The sequence below is a fragment of the Manis javanica genome, chromosome 5, assembly GCF_040802235.1.
Source record: "Manis javanica isolate MJ-LG chromosome 5, MJ_LKY, whole genome shotgun sequence".
Classification (NCBI taxonomy): domain Eukaryota; kingdom Metazoa; phylum Chordata; class Mammalia; order Pholidota; family Manidae; genus Manis; species Manis javanica.
The window spans coordinates 94,750,370-94,773,063 of NC_133160.1; the positions used below are offsets into that span (position 1 = coordinate 94,750,370).

Sequence of the window (22,694 nt, forward strand, 5' to 3'; positions counted from 1 at the left end):
AGAAAACCTGGGAAGATTGATTATTTCTTTGACATACCTTCTTGTAGAGTAACTTCAGCATGTATAGGTTTTAAACTACTAATTAAATTGCACACACACATTAACATAATAGGAGTATAGTTACGTAACCAAAGCATACCTGTAATTACCAGCCATCTCCAGTGAAACCAAGAAAACCAGTTAGGCACCTTAGGCATTTACGAAAACTTATCTATAATATGGTGAATATTGTCCAACTGAACTTGAACAGTCTGAGAGAAATCAGACATATTAAAACAACCCATTCCTGGGGACTGTTCACATCCCATATGTTCTTTTAACAATAAATAGTCTGTAGTTGTAAGATTTTGGAGGGCTACAATTTGCACTTCTCCTAATTCTTGGTTGAGTTCCAACAGTTTAGATCCAGTCAAATTTGTTGTTTTGCTCTTTGCACAGGCCGGCTTAGATATCTCCTTCTTCATTCCCATGGCAAGTCCAGGAACTGGTGGGATGAGTGCATCTACACCTGTAGCAGTGCATGGATCTTTGTTGGGGTATTTTGATGGTCATCTTCTGGCATGAGTCTTCCCGAGAGTGCTGATGTTGGAAGTTCTTTTTCATATCGTATATTAGTTCATTTTCAGGGTAGCCAAATTAGGCTTTGATCCTCTGTATAAACACAAACAGACCCTATGCCTACACTTTTATATGCCCTTTATACCATTGTGTAGAACTCATTGGAGGTCACCACACAGGAACTGCTTATTTTTTTTTATCATTAATCTACACTTACATGATGAACATTTTGTTTACTAGGCTCTCCCCTATACCAGGTCCCCCTTTACAGTCACTGTCCATCAGCATAGCAAAATGTTGTAGAATCACTACTTCTCTGTGTTGTACAGCCCTCCCCTTTCTCCCACCCCCCCATGCATGCTAATCTTAATACCCCCCTTTTTCACCCCTTCCCTTATCCCTCCTTACTCACCCATCCTCCCCAGTCCCTTTCCCATTGGTACCTGTTAGTCCATTCTTGAGTTCTGTGATTCTGCTGCTATTTTGTTCCTTCAGTTTTTCCTTTGTTCTTATACTCCACAGATGAGGGAAATCATTTGGTATTTCTCTTTCTCCGCTTGGCTTGTTTCACTGAGCATAATACCCTCCAGCTCCATCCATGTGCTGCAAATGGTAGGATTTGCCCTTTTCTTATGGCTGAGTAGTGTTCCATTGTGTATATGTACCACATCTTCTTTATCCATTCATCTACTGATGGACATTTAGGTTGCTTCCATATCTTGGCTATTGTAAATAGTGCAGCGATAAACATAGGGGTGCATCTGTCTTTTTCAAACTGGAGTGCTGCGTTCTTAGGATAAATTCCTAGGAGTGGAATTCCTGGGTCAAATGGTAAGTCTGTTATGAGCATTTTGATGAACCTCCATACTGCTTTTTACATTCCCACCAGCAGTGTAGGAGGGTTCCCCCTTCTCCACAGCCTGGCCAACATTTGTTGTTGTTTATCTTTTGGATGGCAGCCATCCTTACTGGTGTGAGGTGATACCTCATTGTAGTTTTAATTTGCATTTCTCTGATAATTAGCGATGTGGAGCATCTTTTCATGTGTCTGTTGGCCATCTGTATTTCTTTTTTTTTTTTTTTTTTTTTTTTTTTGAGAGGGCATCTCTCATATTTATTGATCAAATGGTTGTTAACAACAATAAAATTCAGTATAGGGGGGTCAATGCTCAATGTACAATCATTAATCCATCTCAAGCCTAATTCTCGTCAGTCTCCAATCTTCTGAAGCATAACGAACAAGTTCTTACATGGTGAACGAATTCTTACAGAGTGAATAAATTCTTACATGGTGAACAGTACAAGGGCATTCATCACAGAAACTTTCGGTTTTGATCATGCAATATGACCTATAAACCATCAGGTCAAATATGAATATTCATTTGATTTTTGAACTTGATTTATATGTTGATCCCACATTTCTCCTATTATTATTATTATTTTTATTTTTAATAAAATGCTGAAGTGGTAGGTAGATGCAAGATAAAGGTAGAAAACATAGTTTAGTGCAGTAAGAAGGCAAATGTAGATGATCAGATGATCAGGTGTGTGCCTATGGACTAAGTATTAATCCAGGCTAGACAAGGGCAGCAAGACATCCACGGATGCAGAAGATCCCTCTCAAAGCAGGGGGGGGTGAGGTTCTGAGCCTCACCTCTGTTGATCCCCAAGTTCTCACCTGATGGCCCGCCTGCGACTGCGCCCGTCCCAGGCCGTTCCTCCCTTGAGGAATCCCACCCGTCCCCGGCCAACCAGTCATCCTCCGGGGCCACACAGGGAAATGCAAAGATGGTAAGTGAGAGAGAAGCCATATTGTTTGCAAAGGTTAGCTTTTTACTTCTTTGCAGATTTATGCCCTGTGGCCTCTATGCCCAGCACCCGTCTCGAGGTATCTTTACCACCTGGAGGAATTATGACACTCGGTAAATTCTATATGAGGCACGAATTCTATTTAAGGTTTGTAATTAGGAAGGAAGAAGAAAAGCTATAGATGTAGCATATGAAGGAAACTTGGGAGGATTGATTATTTCTTTGACATATCTTCTTGTATAGTACCTTAAGTATGTATAGGTTTTAAACTACTAACTAATTTGCACACACATATTAACATAATAGGAATACGGTGACATAAACAAAGCAAATCTATAATTACCAGCCATCTCCAGTGAAGCCAAGAAAACCATTTAGGCACCCTAGGCATTTGTGAAAATTTATCTATGATATGATGGATATTTTCCAACTGTACTTGAACCATCAGACAAATTAAAGCAGCCCATTTCTGGGATCTGTTCACATCCCATATGTTCTTTTAACCATAGATAGTCTATAGTCATGAGATTTTGGGGTGCTACAACTTGCACCCCTCCCAACTCCTGGTTGAGTTCCAACAGTACAGATCCAGTCAAATTCGTTGTCTCACTGTATGCACATGCCAGCCTAGACATCTCCCTCCTCCTTCTTATGGCAAGTCCAGGAGACGGTGGGCTGGATGCAGCCACAACCGCAGCATCGTCCGGATCCCTGTGGAGGCTTTTTGATGATCATCCCCCGGCACGAGTCCTCCAGAGAGTGCTGATGCCGGAAGCTCCTCCTCATATCGTATCTTAGTTCATTTTCTGGGTATCCAAGCTAGGCCTTGATCTTCTGCGTAGAAACAAACAGACCCTTTGCCCACACTTTGACATGCCCTCTATACCACTGTGCAGAACTCATTGGAGGTCAGCACACAGTAACTGCTTTTTTTTTTTTTTAATTAAGAGAAAGGAATATTATCAGAAAAGAGTACCTCCATAGCTGATCATCTGACACCCTTTAAGTGATCAACATTAAGGATATTTAAAGCATGCGTTGATCTTTGATTTACCAATAGTTTTATCCTGTTAAGGAGTAATCCCCCTTTTCTTTCTTACTTTCTTTTTTTTTTTTAAATTTTTAATCTGCACTTACCTGAAGAATACTATGTTTACTATGCTCTCCCCTATATCAGGTCCCCCCTAACAACCACATTACGGTTACTGTCCATCAGCTTAGCAAAATGTGGTAGAGTCACTACTTGTCCTCTCTGTGTTGTGCAGCCCACCCTCCCCTTTCTCCCTCCCCCCATGCATGCTAATCTTAATACCCCCTTCTTCTTCCCCCCCCTTATCCCTCCCTGCCCACCCATCCTCCCCAGTTCCTTTCCCTTTGGTACCTGTTAGTCCATTTTTGGGTTCTGTAATTCTGCTGCTGTTTTGTTCCGTCAGTTTTTCCTTTGTTCCTATACTCCTCAGATGAGTGAAATCATTTGGTATTTCTCTTTCTCCGCTTGGCTTATTTCACTGAGCATAATACTCTCCAGCTCCATCCATGTTGCTGCAAATGGTTGGATTTTTCCACTTCTTATGGCTGAGTAGTATTCCATTGTGTATATGTACCACATCTTCTTTATCCATTCATCTACAGATGGACATTTAGGTTGCTTCCAATTCTTGGCTATTGTAAATAGTGCTGCGATAAACATAGGAGTGCATCTGTCTTTCTCAAACTTGATTGCTGCGTTCTTAGGGTAAATTCCTAGGAGTGGAATTCCTGGGTCAAATGGTAGGTCTGTTTTGAGCATTTTGATGCACCTCCATACTGCTTTCCACAATGGTTGAACTAATTTACATTCCCACCAGCAGTGTAGGAGGGTTCCCCTTTCTCCACAGCCTCGCCAACATTTGTTGTTGTTTGTCTTTTGGATGGCAGCTATCCTTACTGGTGTGAGGTGATACCTCATTGTAGTTTTAATTTGCATTTCTCTGATAACTAGCGATGTGGAGCATCTTTTCATGTGTCTCTTGGCCATCTGCATTTCCTTATTGGAGAACTGTCTGTTCAGTTCCTCTGCCCATTTTTTAATTGGGTTATTTGTTTTTTGTTTGTTGAGGCGTGTGAGCTCGTTATATATTCTGGACGTCAAGCCTTTATCAGATCTGTCATTTTCAAATATATTCTCCCATACTGTAGGGTTCCTTTTTGTTCTATTGATGGTGTCTTTCGCTGTACAGAAGCTTTTCAGCTTAATGTAGTCCCACTTGCTCATTTTTGCTGTTGTTTTCCTTGCCCGGGGAGATATGTTCAAGAAGAGATCACTCATGTTTATGTCTAAGAGGTTTTTGCCTATGTTTTTTTCCAAGAGTTTAATGGTTTCGTGACTTACATTCAGGTCTTTGATCCATTTTGAGTTTACCTTTGTATATGGGGTTAGACAATGGTCCAGTTTCATTCTCCTACATGTAGCTGTCCAGTTTTGCCAGCACCATCTGTTGAAGAGACTGTCATTTTGCCATTGTATGTCCATGGCTCCTTTATCAAATATTAATTGACCATATATGTTTGGGTTAATTTCTGGGGTCTCTAATCTGTTCCACTGGTCTGTGGCTCTGTTCTTGTGCCAGTACCAAATTGTCTTGATTACTATGGCTTTGTAGTAGAGCTTGAAGTTGGGGAGTGAGACCCCCCTACTTTATTCTTCTTTTTCAGGATTGCTTTGGCTATTCGGGGTCTTTGGTGTTTCCATATGAATTTTTGAATTATTTGTTCCAATTCATTGAAGAATGTTGCTGGTAATTTGAGAGGGATTGCATCAAATTTGTATATTGCTTTCGGCAGGATGGCCATTTTGACGATATTAATTCTTCCTAGCCATGAGCATGGGATGAGTTTCCATTTATTAGTGTCCCCTTTAATTTCTCTTAAGAGTGACTTGTAGTTTTCAGAGTATAAGTCTTTCACTTCCTTGGTTAGGTTTATTCCTAGGTATTTTATTCTTTTTGATGCAATGGTGAATGGAATTGTTTTCCTGATTTCTCTTTCTATTGATTCGTTGTTAGTGTATAGGAAAGCTACAGATTTCTGTGTGTTGATTTTGTATCCTGCAACTTTGCTGTATTCCGATATCAGTTCTAGTAGTTTTGGAGTGGAGTCTTTAGGGTTTTTTATGTACAGTATCATATCATCTGCAAATAGTGACAGTTTAACTTCTTCTTTACCAATCTGGATTCCTTGTATTTCTTTGTTTTGTCTGATTGCCGTGGCTAGGACCTCCAGTACTATGTTAAATAACAGTGGGGAGAGTGGGCATCCCTGTCTGGTTCCCGATCTCAGTGGAAATGCTTTCAGCTTCTCGCTGTTCAGTATAATGCTGGCTGTGGGTTTATCATATATGGCCTTTATTATGTTGAGGTACTTGCCCTCTATTCCCATTTTGCTGAGAGTTTTTATCATGAATGGATGTTGAATTTTGTCAAATGCTTTTTCAGCATCTATGGAGATGATCATGTGGTTTTTGTCTTTCTTTTTGTTGATGTGGTGGATGATGTTGATGGATTTTCGAATGTTGTACCATCCTTGCATCCCTGGGATGAACCCCACTTGGTCATGGTGTATGATCCTTTTGATATACTGTTGAATTCTGTTTGCTAATATTTTATTGAGTATTTTTGCATCTACATTCATCAGGGATATTGGTCTGTAATTTTCTTTTTTGGTGGGGTCTTTTCCTGGTTTTGGTATTAGGGTGATGTTGGCTTCATAGAATGAGTTTGGGAGTATTCCCTCTTCTTCTATTTTGTGGAACACTTTAAGGAGAATGGGTATTATGTCTTCTCTGTGTGTCTGATAAAATTCCGAGGTAAATCCGTCCGGCCCCGGGGTTTTGTTCTTGGGTAGTTTTTTGATTACTGTTTCAATTTCTTTGCTTGTAATTGGTTTGTTTAACTTTTGTGTTTCTTCCTTGGTCAGTCTTGGGAGGTTGTATTTTTCTAGGAAGTTGTCCATTTCTTCTAGGTTTTCCAGCTTGTTGGCATATAGGTTTTCATAGTAGTCTTTAATAATTCTTTGTATTTCTGTGGAGTCTGTCGTGATTTTTCCATTCTCATTTCTGATTATGTTGATTTGTGTTGACTCTCTTTTTCTCTTAATAAGTTGGGCTAGAGGCTTATCTATTTTGTTTATTTTCTCAAAGAACCAGCTCTTGGTTTCGTTGATTTTTGCTATTGTTTTATTCTTCTCAATTTTGTTTATTTCTTCTCTGATCTTTATTATGTCCCTCCTTCTGCTGACTTTAGGCCTCATTTGTTCTTCTTTTTCCAGTTTTAATAATTGTGATGTTAGACTATTCATTTGGGATTGTTCTTCTTTCTTCAAGTGTGCCTGGATTGCTATATACTTTCCTCTTAAGACTGCTTTCGCTGCATCCCACAGAAGTTGGGGCTTAGTGTTGTTGTTGTCATTTGTTTCTATATATTCCTTGATCTCTATTTTGATTTGTTCATTGATCCATTGATTATTTAGTAGCATGTTGTTAAGCCTCCATGTGTTTGTGAGCCTTTTTGTTTTCTTTGTAGAATTTATTTCTACTTTCATACCTTTGTGGTCTGAAAAATTGGTTGGTAGAATTTCAATATTGTGGAATTTACTGAGGCTCTTTTTGTGAGCTAGTATGTGGTCTATTCTGGAGAATGTTCCATGTGCACTTGAGAAGAATGTATATCCTGTTGCTTTTGGATGTAAAGTTCTATAGATGTCTATTAGGTCCATCTGTTCTAGTGTGTTGTTCAGTGCCTGTGTGTCTTTACTTATTTTCTGCCCGGTGGATCTATCCTTTGGGGTGAGTGGTGTGTTGAAGTCTCCTACAATGAATGCATTGCAGTCTATTTCCCTCTTTAGTTCTGTTAGTATTTGCTTCACATATGCTGGTGCTCCTGTATTGGGTGCATATATATTTAGAATGGTTATATCCTCTTGTTGGACTAAGCCCTTTATCATTATGTAGTGGCCTTCTTTATCTCTTGTTACTTTCTTTGTTTTGAAGTCTATTTTGTCTGATATTAGTACTGCAACCCCTGCTTTCTTCTCACTGTTGTTTGCCTGAAATATGTTTTTCCATCCCTTGACTTTTAGTCTATGCTTATCTTTGGGTTTAAGGTGAGTTTCTTGTAAGCAGCATATAGATGGGTCTTGCTTTTTTATCCATTCTATTACTCTATGTCTTTTGATTGGTGCATTAAGTCCATTTACATTTAGGGTGACTATTGAAAGATATGTACTTATTGCCATTGCAGGCTTTAGATTCGTGGTTACCAAAGGTTCAAGGTTAGCTTCTTTAGTATCTTACTGCCTAACTTAGCTCGCTTATTGAGCTGTTATATACACTGTCTGGAGAGTCTTTTCTTCTCTCCCTTCTTATTCCTCCTCCTCCATTCTTCATATGTTGTGTGTTTTGTTCTGTGCTCTTTTTAGGGGTGCTCCCATCTAGAGCAGTCCCTGTAGGATGCCCTGTAGAGGTGGTTTGTGGGAAGCAAATTCCCTCAGCTTTTGCTTGTCTGGGAATTGTTTGATCCCACCATCATATTTAAATGATAGTCGTGCTGGATACAGTATCCTTGGTTCAAGGCCCTTCTGTTTCATTGCATTAAGTATATCATGCCATTCTCTTCTGGCCTGTAGGGTTTCTGTTGAGAAGTCTGATGTTAGCCTGATTGGTTTTCCTTTATAGGTGACCTTTTTCTCTCTAGCTGCCTTTAAAACTCTTTCCTTGTCCTTGATCCTTGCCATTTTAATTATTATGTGTCTTGGTGTTGTCCTCCTTGGATCCTTTCTGTTGGGGGTTCTGTATAATTCCATGGTCTGTTCGATTATTTCCTCCCCCAGTTTGGGGAAGTTTTCAGCAATTATTTCTTCAAAGACACTTTCTATCCCTTTTCCTCTTTCTTCCTCTTCTGGTATCCCTATAATACGAATGTTTTTCCTTTTGTATTGGTCACATATTTCTCTTAGTGTTGTTTCATTCCTGGAGATCCTTTTATCTCTCTCTATGTCAGCTTCTATACGTTCCTGTTCTCTGGCTTCTATTCCTTCAATGGCCTCTTGCATCTTATCCATTCTGCTTATAAATCCTTCCAGGGATTGTTTCACTTCTGTGATCTCTTTCCTGACATCTGTGATCTCCTTCCGGACTTCATCCCACTGCTCTTGCATTTTTCTCTGCATCTCATCCCATTGCTCTTGCATTTTTTTCTGCATCTCTGTCAGCATGTTCATGATTTTTATTTTGAATTCTTTTTCAGGAAGACTAGTTAGGTCTGTCTCCTTCTCAGGTGTTGTCTCTGTGATCTTTGTCTGCCTGTAGTTTTGCCTTTTCATGGTGATAGAGATAGTTTGCAGAGCTGGTACAAGTGACCGCTGGAAGAGCTTCCCTTCTTGTTGGTTTGTAGCCTTTTCCTGGGAGAATAGCGACCTCTAGTGGCTTGTGCTGGGCAGCTGTGCGCAGACAGGGCTTCTGCTTCCTGCCCAGTTGCTTTGGGGTTTATCTCCGCTGTTGCTGTGGGCTTGGCCTGGCTGGGGCTGTTCCTCCAAAATGGTGGAGCCCCGTTGGAGGGGGAGCAGCCAGGAGACTATTTATCTCCGTAAGGGGCCTCTGTGCTCCCTGCTGCCCAGGGGGTTAGAGTGCCCAGAGATCCCCAGATTCCCTGCTTCTGGTCTAAGTGACCTGTCCTGCCCCTTTAAGATTTCCAAAAAGCACTCTCCAAACCAAAACAACAGCAGCAACAATGAGAGAGGGAACAGAAACAAAGAGAAAAAAAAAAAGGAAAAAACAAGCGATTTTTTTTTTTTTTTTTTGTCCTCAGGTGCCGGTCCCAGGCACCCGCTCACTGGTCCTGCTGCCCTGTCTCCCTAGCACCAGGGTCCCTGTCCTTTCAGGGCTTCCAAAAAGCACCCACCCACCGGTCCCGCAGGGAAGGAACGCTCAATATTCTTTGTCCTCAGGCACTGGTCCCACGCACCCGCTCACCAGTCCCGCCGCCCTGCCTCCCTAGCACCGGGGTCCCTGTCCCTTCAAGGCTTCCAAAAAGCACTCGGCAAAAAGAGAGAAAAAAAAGGGGAAAAACGCACGATTTCTTCCGTCCTCAGGTGCTGGTCTCAGGCACCCACCCACCGGTCCCACAGGGAAAAATGCGGGATATTCTTTGTCCTCAGGTGCCGGTCCCAGGCACCCGCTCACCAGTCCCGCCGCCCTGCCTCCCTTGCACCAGGGTCCCTGTCCCTTTTAGGCTTCCAAAAAGCACTCGCAGAAAAGAGAAAAAAAAAAGGGGAAAAACGCGCGATTTCCTCTGTCCTCAAGTGCCGGTCTCAGGCACCCGCCCCCAGGTCTCGCAGGGAGAAACGCGGGATATTCTTTGTCCTCCGGCGCCGTTCCCAGGCACCTCCTCACCGGTCCCTCCACCCTGCCTCCCCAGCAACGGGGGCCCGTCCCTCTAAGGCTTCCAAAAAGCGCTCTCCAAAAAAAAAGAAAAAAAAAACCGCTCCGGTTTCTCTCCACCCGCCGGGAGCCGGCGGGAGGGGCGCTCGGGTCCCGCCGGGCTGGGGCTTGTATCTTACCCCCTTCACATGGCGCTGGGTTCTTGCAGGTGTGGATGTGGTCTGGATGTTGTCCTGTGTCCTGTGGTCTCTATTTTAGGAAGATTTTTCTTTGTTATATTTTCATAGCTCTATGTGTTTTTGGGAGGAGATTTCCACTGCTCTACTCACGCCGCCATCTTGGCTCCCTCCCATCTGTATTTCTTTTTTGGAGAACTGTCTGTTCAGTTCCTCTGCCCATTTTTTAATTGGGTTATTTGTTTTTTGTTTGTTGAGGCGTGTGAATTCTTTATATATTCTGGACGTCAAGCCTTTATCGAATGTGTCATTTTCAAATATATTCTCCCATACTGTAGGGTTCCTTTTTGTTCTATTGATGGTGTCTTTTGCTGTTCAGAAGCTTTTCAGCTTAATATAGTCCCACTTGTTCATTTTTGTTGTTGTTTTCCTCTTAGGATTGCTTTTGCTGCTTTTCACAGAAGTTGGGGCTTTCTGTTGTTGTTGTCATTTGTTTCTATATATTCCTTGATCTCTATTTTAATTTGCTCATTGATCCATTGATTATTAGGAGCATGTTGTTAAGCCTCCATGTGTTTGTGAGCCTTTTTGCTTTCTTTGTACAGTTTATTTCTAGTTTTATGCCTTTGTGGTCTGAAAAGTTGGTTGGTAGGATTTCAATCTTTTGGAATTTACTGAGGCTCTTTTTGTGGCCTAGTATGTGGTCTATTCTGGAGAATGTTCCATGTGCACTTGAGAAAAATGTGTATCCTGTTGCTTTTGGATGTAGAGTTCTGTAGATGTCTATTAGGTCCATCTGTTCTAGTGTGTTGTTCAGTGCCTCTGTGTCCTTACTTATTTTCTGTCTGGTTGATCTGTCCTTTGGAGTGAGTGGTGTGTTGAAGTCTCCTAGAATGAATGCATTGCATTCTATTTCCTCCTTTAGTTCTGTTATATTTGTTTCAGGTATGTTGGTGCTCCTGTATTGGGTGCATATATGTTTAGAATAGGTATATCCTCTTGTTGGACTGAGCCCGTTATCATTATGTAATGTCCTTCTTTGTCTTTTGTTACTTTTTTTATTTTGAAGTCTGTCTTGTCTGATACCAGAATTGTAACACCTGCTTTCTTCTCTTTGTTGTTTGCCTGAAATATCTTTTTCCATCCCTTGACTTTAAGTCTGTGCATGTCTTTGGGTTTGAGGTGAGTCTCTTGTAAGCAGCATATGGATGGATCTCGCTTTTTTATCCATTCTATTACTCTGTGTCTTTTGATTGGTGCATTCAGTCCATTTACATTTAGGGTAATTATTGAAAGGTATGTACTTATTGCCATTGCAGGCTTTAAGTTTGTGGTTACCAATGGTTCAGGGTTCGCTTCTTTACTTTCTTACTGTCTAACTTAACTCACTTGTTGAGCTATTATACACGCGGTCTGATGATTCTTTATTTCTCTCCCTTCTTATTCCTCCTCCTCCCTTCTTCATATGTTAGGTGTTTTGTTCTGTGCCCTTTTTAGGAGTGCTCACATCTAGAGCTGTCCCTGTAAGATGCCCTGAAGAGGTGGTTTGTGGGAGGCAAATTCCCTCAACTTTTGCTTGTCTGGGAATTGTTTAATCCCTCCTTCATATTTAAATGATATTCGTGCTGGATACAGTAGTCTTGGTTCGAGGCCCTTCTGTTTCATTGCATTAAGTATATCATGCCATTCTCTTCTGGCCTGTAGGGTTTCTGTTGAGAAGTCTGATGATAGCCTGATGGGTTTTCCTTTGTAGGTAACCTTTTTTTTCCTCTCTGGCTGCCTTTAATACTTTGTCCTTGTCTTTGATCTTTGCCATTTTAATTATTATGTGTCTTGGTGTTGCCCTCCTTGGATCCCTTGTCACCTTGTCATGGGGGTTCTGTGTACCTCTGTGGTCTGAGAGGCCATTTCTTCCCCTAGTTTGGGAAAGTTTTCGGCAATTATTTCTTCAAAGACACTTTCTATCCCTTTTTCTCTCTCTTCTTCTTCTGGTATTCCTATAATGCGTATATTGTTCCTTTTTGATTGGTCACTCAGCTCTCTTAGAATTCTTTCATTCCTGGAGATCCTTTTATCTCTCTCTGCATCAGCTTCTCTGCATTCCTGTTCTCTGTTTTCTAGACCATTAATGGTCTCTTGCATTTTGTCCATTCTGTTTTGAAGTCCTTCCAGAGCTTGTTTTATTTCTGTATTCTCCTTCCTTAGTTCTTGCATATTTCTCTGCACGTCCATCAGCATGGTTATGACTTTTGTTTTGAATTCTTTTTCAGGAAGACTGGCTAAATCTATCTCCCCAGGTTCCTTCTCAGGGGAAGATGTAGCAGATGCCAAAGCTGTCTGGGTTAGTCTTGTCTGGATCATATTTTTTTGCCTTTTCATGTTGACAGGTGCTATTGACTGTCAGCTGGGAGGGCCAAACTTTTCACTTGCTACTGGCCTTTCTTTACTGGGACAACTGCGACCCCTAGTGGCTTGTGTTGGGTAATTGCGTGTAGGCTGGGTCTTTGTGTCTTGCCTGGCCGAAGTGTAGGAATTTTCCTTTCTGCCTTTCTGTGGGCGTGTTTTGCCGTAGGCAGTTTCTCTGCTTTCACAGCGCCTGGAGGGGTAATGGACTGGGTGGGGGGCTGTTTGGCTGTTTACCTCCGTGAGGGGTCTCAGAGCTGTTGCCCAGGGGGTTAGTGCACCAGTTTTCCCTGTAATTTCCAGCCACTGGGCTGTGACCTGTGTTGTATCCATCTAGCTGTTAAATCCCTGTCCCTTCAAGACTTTCAAAGAGCACTGGCTTTTCTTTGTCACAGGGGCATCAGCTTCGGTACCTGCTCAGAGGTCTTGCTGCCCTATTTCCCTAGTTTCCAGCCCTCCACGCATGCACTGTGTCTGCGCTTTGGTGCAGGTGGCTGGGGCTGGGTGTTTAGCAGTCCTGGGCTCCCTCTCCCTCCCTCCAGGAGCTGGGGGGAGGTGTGCTGGGGTCCCGCCGGCCTGGGCTTGTATCTTACCCCTTTCACCAGGTGCTGGGCTCTCGCACGTGTCAATGTAGTCAGGATGTTGTCCTGTGTCTTCTGGTCTCTCTTTTAGGATTAGTTGTATTTGTTGTATTTTCAAAAATGTATATGTTTTTGGAAGGAGATTCCCACTGTCCTACTCACGCCACCATGTTGGCTCCACCTGTCACATCTACTGTCTTAATGTGCTTTGTGCCCTTCTAAATTAAACTAATTCCATCATGGTTTTATATTATTGCTTCTTACATTATAAAGAACATTGAAATGCAAGGAAGATTAATTACAGAAAGAATTTCATTCCCATTTTGATCTCAGAAAGGTTCTTGGAATAGAGAGATTAAATAGGTTTTTAATAACCAACGTCAAGAATAAGAATTCAATGATGAGCCAAAGCTGTAGGATTAAGTTCTGTCAACTCATCACAATTCTATTTGTGAGAATACTTTGCACACCTACCACTCCAGTTGTTGTTCTTACTCGCAGCCCTAAGCTTGATGATGGCTGGAGAGTCAAATCAAAAATAGGAGGACTGGTTCTCCTGTAACATCTAAAACCTGACACTCCTGCAAAGGAAAGGGGAAAACAATGTTAACATGGTCAGACCAAAATCATTTGTCATTCTATTTTAATATCATCTTGCAATTAAAATTTCAAATTTCAAGGGGAAAAACTTCCTTGGCCTACGGTTGTCATACAGCTGTCTAGAAGTACTAACAGTTCCCCCACCCAGATATACACAGCACAGTGAATGTCTTCTCATTTCTAGACAAAACAAGAATGTAACAGATTCTCATTACACATTGGACAAGTAACTAGAAACTACACATAAAAAAGGAAATCAAGTCCATAACCTAGGTATGAAATGCTTCCAAGCAAACTCCTTGAACCATTCAGACTCAGCTGTGTTATTCCTTAAGTTTTGAGTATCATCTTGATCACAAAGGTAATAAATGTAACTTTAACAAAATTATGCTCGCCAGTAAACTGCTCACCTATCAATAATGCAAGGTAACTTGTAATTCCCACTTACACAAAGTAATTTTAGTTAATTATATGGCCTCTTTATATATTAAATATCATATTAAAAATTCAAGGAAAACCTTTCAGAGAAAAGTTGGTTAATTATGTGTTTACAGTATCTTCTTTTGCTAATATAGTTTAAAGATTGTCAAATGACTTCATGTAACATAAAACAATGTCTTGATTATAAAGCTCTGCCTTCAGATTTTCATATTTTGATTGCTTCAGTCAGAGTTATAAGTTGCTAAAATAATAAGTTTTTATGATTTGACATAATTTTAAATAATGATAGTATTTTGTGTGATTTAATTTATATTAAGCCCTCTAGAGCTGATATGTTTCATATTTTAGATCATATTAGTGAAAACTAACAGGATTAAGCTCTGGAAGAAAGCATGAAAGAGAGACTGCACTAATTCAATACAGTGTCATAATATATCCCAGAACATCCCTACCTGCAACTTCATACATTTCCCACCAACCCGCATCCTAACTGTGAATGAACTATAATGAGATCTGGTGGAGTGACCTCTGCCACTCTTCTCCCAATAGGGAGAGTGCTGCAGGAAGTCAGAGTGCCAGGTCTGTGCAACGTGAAGTCTTAAATGTCCCTTTGTCATATGAAAGATAAAGTAATTGGGAGGAATGAGAAATATAGCTGAAGCACACATAACACAGTTTTTTTTTTTACTTGGAAACAACTTTACTCACAATAGTTCTCCTGTGAACGGATGCCATATTATAACTGACAATTCCAGCAATACCATTTACATAGTTTTTAATCTTTCCGCATAAAACTGTATTATGGGATGAACAAATATGGGGTGGTTTACAACATAAAAACAAAACAAAAAAACAACTAAGCCAGTATGAATGCTCTGTTGAGAGGAGAAAGAAGGATTAAGGATCATACCCTCTAATGTGCTACTCCTTGAAATGAAAACATGAAACATGTGATAATGTTGGGGAGAGACACTGTTGTTAAGTCTTCTTACATAGTTTAGTTTAATTTTGATTGTTTAAGATTGCCCCTACAGGGTTAGGATGCTTTTTATAGTGAAACATACATGGAGTATCAGAAAGTGAAAATGACGACCACATTTTTAAAAACCTTTTAAAGTAACACATGATTTTCAGTATCGCCTAATAAATGAGATAAATAAAAGGCACAAGGCTGGAAATGGTGTTTTATTCATCTTTATATTTCTGGTACATAGAATTTTTGAGGTTATTGAACTTCTAATATTTGTTAACAGCATTGTGGGTTACATTTTGAGGGGAATATGGATGTCATTTGAAATAACTGTACAAGAGTATTCATCATGTATTTGTGATCACTTTATAATAATCTGTAGAAAAATACTATTTGTAGTGCCAGACCACTGTTAGGAAATTAAAATTATGCTAAAGATAGGGAATAAATGTTATTTATCAGATTGAATTTCCATATTCATGTATAGCCTCACAAAGATCCAATCAGAGGATTGCATTTGCATCTGGACTTCTAATATCATTTGAAACTCCCTATTAACAAATGTACATTTGTGTTCATTATAAGACTTCTTAATAAAGCATGCTAATTACTTCCCTGCGCTCTGGCTCCCATCCACAATGAATTGTATTATAAAAGCAAATCACTTCAAACTTCAAACAGCATACATCCTTGAGATGCTACTATTAAAGGAGAACAGTGATGGGAAAGCTTTGATGTTATCAGATGGAAAATACACATTTGTATTTGAGTAAATCCTGTAGACTGAAGCATTTCCCCCCACACTTAAGTAACCTGAAATCAATTTCAGGTTCCCAAATGCTCTTCAAAGCAGCGCACCTTGGAAGTAATGCTGATGGCATTTCAAATTTCAAGGCAGCTTGCTTTTTCCATCTCAAGATTTCAAGCAGATTCGAAATTCAAAGAGGAAGGATTTTATCTACTTTTACCCAAACCACTAGCTTCTGGTTTGATGAGCAAAATGTTTTAAGTAATAAAATCACCTACTGTAATGAAAAAAATGGTATGTAGCTAAGGAACTCAGAGTTTGAATAATGCTGCTGATTCTGGAGAATTCTAAGCTGTAGGTATATTGAAACTTCATACTTCCATTCTTTCTTGTTCTAGAGTTGTTGACCCAAAGTTGGAATGTACACCTTGGGCATGTGGCAGGACAACTGTACACAACTGTAGTTAGTCTCTCTCCTCCTGAATAAGGCATCTGTGAAGCTGAAGACAAAAATCGGTGTGTGCTTGACTCCTGGACCCAGAGGGAGCCAGCGCCAAGCAATTCAGAACATTCATACTATGAATAATCCCTATAGCAGGAGGCTCAGTCTGTGGCTTCTTAAAAGGCTTCAGATTTATGGTCAGTAGAAACATCCACGCGCCTATTTGGCCTGAAGGATACAGGGGCCCTAGTGAAGTTCCCCTTGTATTTAATTAGGTTTCCTGTAATTGCTTTAAATAAAAGGGGATGGGACAGGGCAGAGTGTAGGACCTTAAGTTATCATCTTGGGACACAAAATATTTGTGTGTGGTTTGAATACCTTGAGACCATTTGCTGCTGCTCTGCATTTTGTAAAGGGCCATTATTCTGAGGAAACACACACTGCAGGTTTATCAGCCCTTTGGTGACTGTAAATTTGCTGCAACATCCTTGAAAGGAAGAGTTTTGTTTCCAGGAACTGAATTTCTGCATTAAGAGAGAAGAAATAAACAAGTAAAACAGCCAAAAATATTAAACACCAGAGAGTGAAATAAAAAGAAATATGGTGGGGGAGGGGAGGGACAACCCTGCTCCATCTTTGCATGTGTCTCTTTCAGCCCCAGGCAAATTCTCTATGGTTTCATTGTGACCAAAGAAATGACAGTAAAACATTCTTGGGGTGAAAGGGTTATAGCCAAATTTATTTCCACAGTGGCAGGTCAATCACTAAAATCCTGTTTACTCAGAGCCAGTCTGCATGCAGCAAGCTAGTCTCTGCTTCTGGGTCTCTCTACCCGCAGTCTCTGTCCTTGATGCTGCCACCACTCCAGCCTCTGCTCTGCTCACCTGCAGCCTTACAGCTGTGCCACCTTGTTGCCCAGAGCACTGGCCAGAGGTCTTTATATAGAGTCAATAATGATGCATTGCCCACACATGTATAATGAGCTAGCCAACCAAGGCCAGGTGAGAATTCTGGTCACACGAACCTTCACTTTATCCACAGCATGGATTTCTCGATATCAGAAAAATGGTAATAATTATCAAAAAACAGGAAAATGACAGTCCTAAATAGGGAACAGGAAAGAGGAAGGAAAGTAGCTTTATTTGTTAATAAGTTGGGATTTTTGCTGCAGAGATTGTTAGTTGGACATTTGTTAAAATAATAAACTAATCTTTTAATAGAAGAGTGAAAGTTTGGAGATATGCCAGTTTTTTGAAAATTCTTTTAAACTGGATCTCTACATAAACATAAAAGGATTATTAGTTTTCAAACCTTTAAAATAATTTTAATACTTGGAGTTGCCCCTTCAGGAACTTTCCCTGGGCCGCCTTCCAGCACAACGACTCTTGAGTGGACCTAAGGACTTAGTCATTTCTATGACTCAGGCTTCTTATTTGGTGAGTCTGGAGTGAGGCCCAATAATTTGCATTTCCTACAAGTTCCAGGTGATGCTGATGAAGCTGTTCTGGGGGCCATACTTTGAGATGCCACTGGTCTCCAGAACTGTATATAAACTCATCTCTTTCTTGTCTCTAGCTTCCTCTCATGCCACTGCTCTCTGTGCCTGGTGCTCAGTTCTCTTAGATTCCCAGCTCTCTTCATTCTCCTTCCTGCTTTTTCCCATATGTACTGTCCTCCCCCCATATATTTAACCAGCCAAACGCATGGCAGATTCTTCATACAAAGTTGGGACCCATTATTACTCACTCTCATTGTCCCTATACCTCTCTTTTGCAGCACTGAACACAATTGTATTTAAATAATAAATTGTATAATCCGTATTTATTATGTGCCCTCCTCCCAATAACTTCCTTGCAATGTCACTTTTATTCATCAGTTTCCCAAGTGCCTAGTGCAATATCTTTTGCATAATTGATATTTAATAAATACCTGTTCAGCAATAAATGATGAATAAATAAACAGTGCAAAGAATACTTTAATCTTTCTTACTGTGCTTTCTTGACCCAGAGAAAATTCTCCTACTCCCTAAGGCACCCCTGCTAGTTCTCTCACTAGACACTTCATTTTGGAACTGTGTGCAGGAGAATTGGCAGTTGTCCACATATACTGTTCAGATGATCCTTCTTGCTCGGTGCAAAGAAGCACTTTGCAGAACAGATCTCAGAAATAGGCTCTGATACCTCAATGATAACCCCAGCTATGTCTTGCGAATGGGTTTCAACTCCCGGCAAGTTCACTGTGGATTCAGTGTGACCAAAGAAAATGACAGTAAGACATTCTTGGGCTGAAAGGGTTATACCCAACTTTATTCCCACAGTGGCAGGTCAATCACTAAAATCCCATTCACTCATAACGAGTCTGCATGCAGCAAGCCAGTCTCCGCCTCGGCACTGCCACCACTCCAGCCTCCTGCTCTGCTCTCCTACATCCTTGCATCCTGCCACGTGTCGCCCAGAGCACTGGGCAGAGCTCCTTATATAGAGTCAATAGCTATGTATTGCTCACATGTGTACAGTGAGCTAGCCAACCAGGGCCAGGTGAGAATCCTGGCCACAGAAACTCTCATTTTATTCACACCAGATCCCCAGGTCAATTTTTGTTATTCAGGGTTACATAATGCTTTGAAGTAAATTCACATAAATTATTTGAGCATTTTAGCTAGAGGCCACTTTAACAAGATTTTAGTTACAATTATAAAGAAGCATTTGGGATTTCAAAATACTTTGCATGAAAGTGTCTTACCAATGGGTTTCAGTCCCTGGCAAGTTCGCTATGGATTCAATGCGACCAAATAAATTGACAGCAAAATGTTCTTGGGGTGAAAGGGTTATACCCAACTTTATTTTCACAGTGGCAGGTCAGTCACTAGAATCCCATTCACTCAGAGCAAGTCTGCTTGCAGCAAGCTGGTCTCTGCCTCTGGGTCCCTCTGCCCACAGAGCCATCCTCTGGGCCCCTCTGTCTGCACAGTCATCCTGCAGAGCCATCCTCTGGGCCTCTGTCCTCAGTGCTGCCACCACTCCAGCCTCTGCTCTGCTTTCCTGCAGCCTTGCAGCCTGCCACCCTGTGGTGCACAGAGCACTGGACGGAGCTCTTCATATAGAGTCAACAGCCATGTATTGCCCACAGGTGTGCAGTGACCTAGTCAACCAGGGCCAGGTGAAAATCCTGGCCACAGGAACTCTCATTTTATCCACAGAAAGCTTTAAAGTCATACTGGGTAGAATAGCAAGGATTTCTTAACTAAGACTAGCATGTCTTTCAAGTAAAACAATGTGCCTTAGTAACTGAAACCCAATTGTTAAAATAAGTTTTAAATAATCACTACATATTTATAAAGCAGTAGATCATAGTATATTAAAGCCTGATACATGTATTTGTGATTTACATCTTTGGTTATAGTTTTAGGTTGTTCTTTCTTTATAGTTACTGTAAAGCTATGTAAAGAGTGGTAAAGCTGTATACAGCTATACAGTCCTAGATAATACTATAATAAAACACACACACACATAAATATATATATATATATATATATATATAAACCAGTATATATTTATGATTTATTTATTTACATTTATAGTGTTAGTTCATTCCTTCTCATTTCATGTGAAGACTTTGGAAGGTTAGGTATCATAAAGCTGTGTATGACACATTGGTATCTTACCCATAACCTATATAATTGAGGTAGAATCCTTAGAAGATGTGAAATTCAGGTTCATGTTTCAAAATAGTCAAGCCACATGGGGGAAGGTGTAATTTTGTGGACTGATAGATCTACTCTACTTTCATCTTCTGATGAATCGAGATTTGAAACAGTAAATAAGAGAATGAAAAAGTTGGAAGTCTAGTAGCTGGAGCCTGAGGAAAATCAGAGGAGATGAGAGACAATATCTGGCATGTTATCTATGGCATCAAGAAGGATCACTGGGGGAAAATTATGGTATGATGTTTCTTATTTCATCAGTACAAGTCTTGTCCTGAATTAAATCTTCCTTTCTTTTGCCAGGTCTTATTGTCCGGGAAGTAAGCATTGAAATTTCACGCCAACAAGTGGAAGAACTCTTTGGGCCTGAAGATTACTGGTGCCAGTGTGTGGCCTGGAGCTCAGCAGGCACCACAAAGAGCAGGAAGGCCTATGTGCGCATTGCATGTGAGTCATTGCACACCGATACTGTGTGTTTCAGAAACTGATGGAATATGAGAGAATTTTAGACCATAACTGCTCTAACATAAAAGAACCCCATTCAAAACTGCCCCCAGACTTCTGCATTTGAGCTGCACTTTCTTCTTAAATCATCAGAATATCATTTTATTTTTTGTTTCAGGACCCTGAGTTTTCCTTTAGCAATGTGAAAGAATTAGTGCCACCTTCTAATGTTTCTATATTTTCTTTTTAAATCTGGTAGTAATTAGGCTATGGGAAAACCAACTATATTCCTTTAATGAAATTAATCTGACAATGTGTTAGGACAATGTTGACAAGTTTTGCTACTGGAAATAGAAATTACTCATACAAACTTTATTTTGAAACCATTCTAGTGCATCAGAATTTACCACATTTTTCCCAACTGTGTTAATTTCTAGAATATTCATGTCGAGGGAGAGGTTAAAATGTGCCTCACAAAAAGGATTCCATAACCAAATAAATGTGGGGAATACTTTTTATTGGATAAAGTTAAAGAGGTTTCTTCATTGCAAAACTTTTAAGATTCTTTAATATGCTTTTTTTTTGCATATTATCCCTAAAAATATGTAGTCTGAATCTCTTACTGCAGACTTCTTTTCTCAGTGAGCACTATTCACATCTTGAGCATTATGAATGCTGCTTTAATCTGTCTTGAGATTCCATATTATGAAATTTTCTCAAGTATGAGGCTGCTGAAATCCATGTAAATGTTATCATCTGAACTCCTTTGCATGTCTGCATTTTACTAAATTCCATTTTGTGGTGGATGTCAAAGTCACTAGCCCCCAATGTGTCACTAAGCCCCAACAATCTGGGCTCTAATGCTTCTCTCAGTTCTATACTCACCTCTTCTCTTCCTGTATTTGATTTAGATTGCAACCACTGCAAACACTTCCCAGTTAGACTCTGGCTGAAGTCTTTTCCCTGTCCCAGTCCTTCCTCCATATTACCACAAATGCAATCATTCTAAAACCCAGGTCCTGCCTCAGCTCACTGCTATCTCTGCTTAAAATTTTAGAGTGGCCTGTGAGATAAGATCAGCATTTCTTACAATGGCATATACCATTGTTTGAGTTTGCTAGAGCTCCCATAACAAAATACCATGGACTGGGTGGCTTAAACAACAGTTGTTTATTTTCTCAAAGTTCTGGAGACTAGAAATCTGAGATCAAGGTGCCGGCAGTATTGGCTTCTTCTGAAGTCTCTCTCTGGGGTGTACAGATGGTCGTCTTCTCTGTGTCTTCCCATGGTCTCCTCTCTGCAACTGTCCAGGTCCAGACTTCTCATAATACCAATCATTGGATTAAGACCACCCTAACAGCCTCATCTTAACTTGATTAACCTTTTTAGTGGACCTGTCTCCCAGTAAATTCATGTTTTGAGGTACTGGGGGTTAGGACTTCAATGTGTGAATTTTAGGGGAATGCAGTTCAGCCCAAAACAGCCAGCCATATGTCCTGGCTTATATATCCAGCCTGTGTTTCCAGCTCTGAGCACAAAGAATTTCTCTAGTCACACTAGATGAGAAATACTTTGAATTTTATGCTTTCCAGCTACTGTTCATATTAAAGGGCTTCACCCTTCTCTGAATTCCATTCATTATTTGTAAAAATTCATTTATTCAACCAATATTTGGTACATATTTACTCTGTTCTTGGGACATTTGTAAGTATTGGGTATGGAGCCAGAAACAAAACATGTAAAGATCCCTCCCCCCATGGACCTATGGGCAGGTGGGCAAGAGCAAACTGTAAGTAAAATAAATAATAATCAGTAATAGAGCAAATGATATGCACTATGAAGAAAAGTAAAGCAGAAAAAGGGGATATGTTGTGCTGGGAGAGGGCTGTAACTGAACAAGGGTCTGCTCCCCCATGTACACTTAAGCCAAACATAGGACACATGCTTTCACAAAAGGAAAAAGCTTTATTGCAGGAGGCTAGCTCAAATCTCTCCCTGCTCATCAACAAGCAAGGCTAATTTTTAAGGGATCCTGGTGAAGTGGGATTGGTTGAGAGTTGGGAAATTCCTACTGAGGTTTCTCCATCCCATAGTGATTTTCATTAGATAATTAGTTGTTTGCTGATTAGAGACATGTTTTCTGGTATTGATTGCAGAAAGGTCAGTGGTAGGGCAAACGAATCTATCCTGCGCTTGCTCTAGATGGCTCCACTGCTTTCACTTGATCTAGCAGGTTTCTGGGGAGGGTCTGACAGGGGCTTGGAGGCATCTAGTCATTCTCTGGAAAATAAGAGTCACCTGTTACTGTTCTCTGCAAGGCCTGGTTGCAGAGCGGTCAGGTGAATGCCTGTGCAGGAGGTTGATGGTTGGAGAAACCTGAAGGAGGGGAGGGAGGAATTCAGGCA

At 40.6% G+C, this 22,694-nt stretch overlaps 1 protein-coding gene across 2 annotated transcripts in view; it reads left to right on the forward strand.

The window, feature by feature from the left end:
* Positions 1–22,694, forward strand: part of UNC5C (unc-5 netrin receptor C) — a 407,905-nt gene that overhangs the window by 257,161 nt on the left and 128,050 nt on the right. For both annotated transcript variants that reach the window (XM_037020211.2, XM_037020212.2), the window contains exon 3: positions 20,149–20,292. In XM_037020211.2, the coding sequence (XP_036876106.2) occupies positions 20,149–20,292 (144 nt within the window). The remainder of the gene's footprint in view (positions 1–20,148; positions 20,293–22,694) is intronic.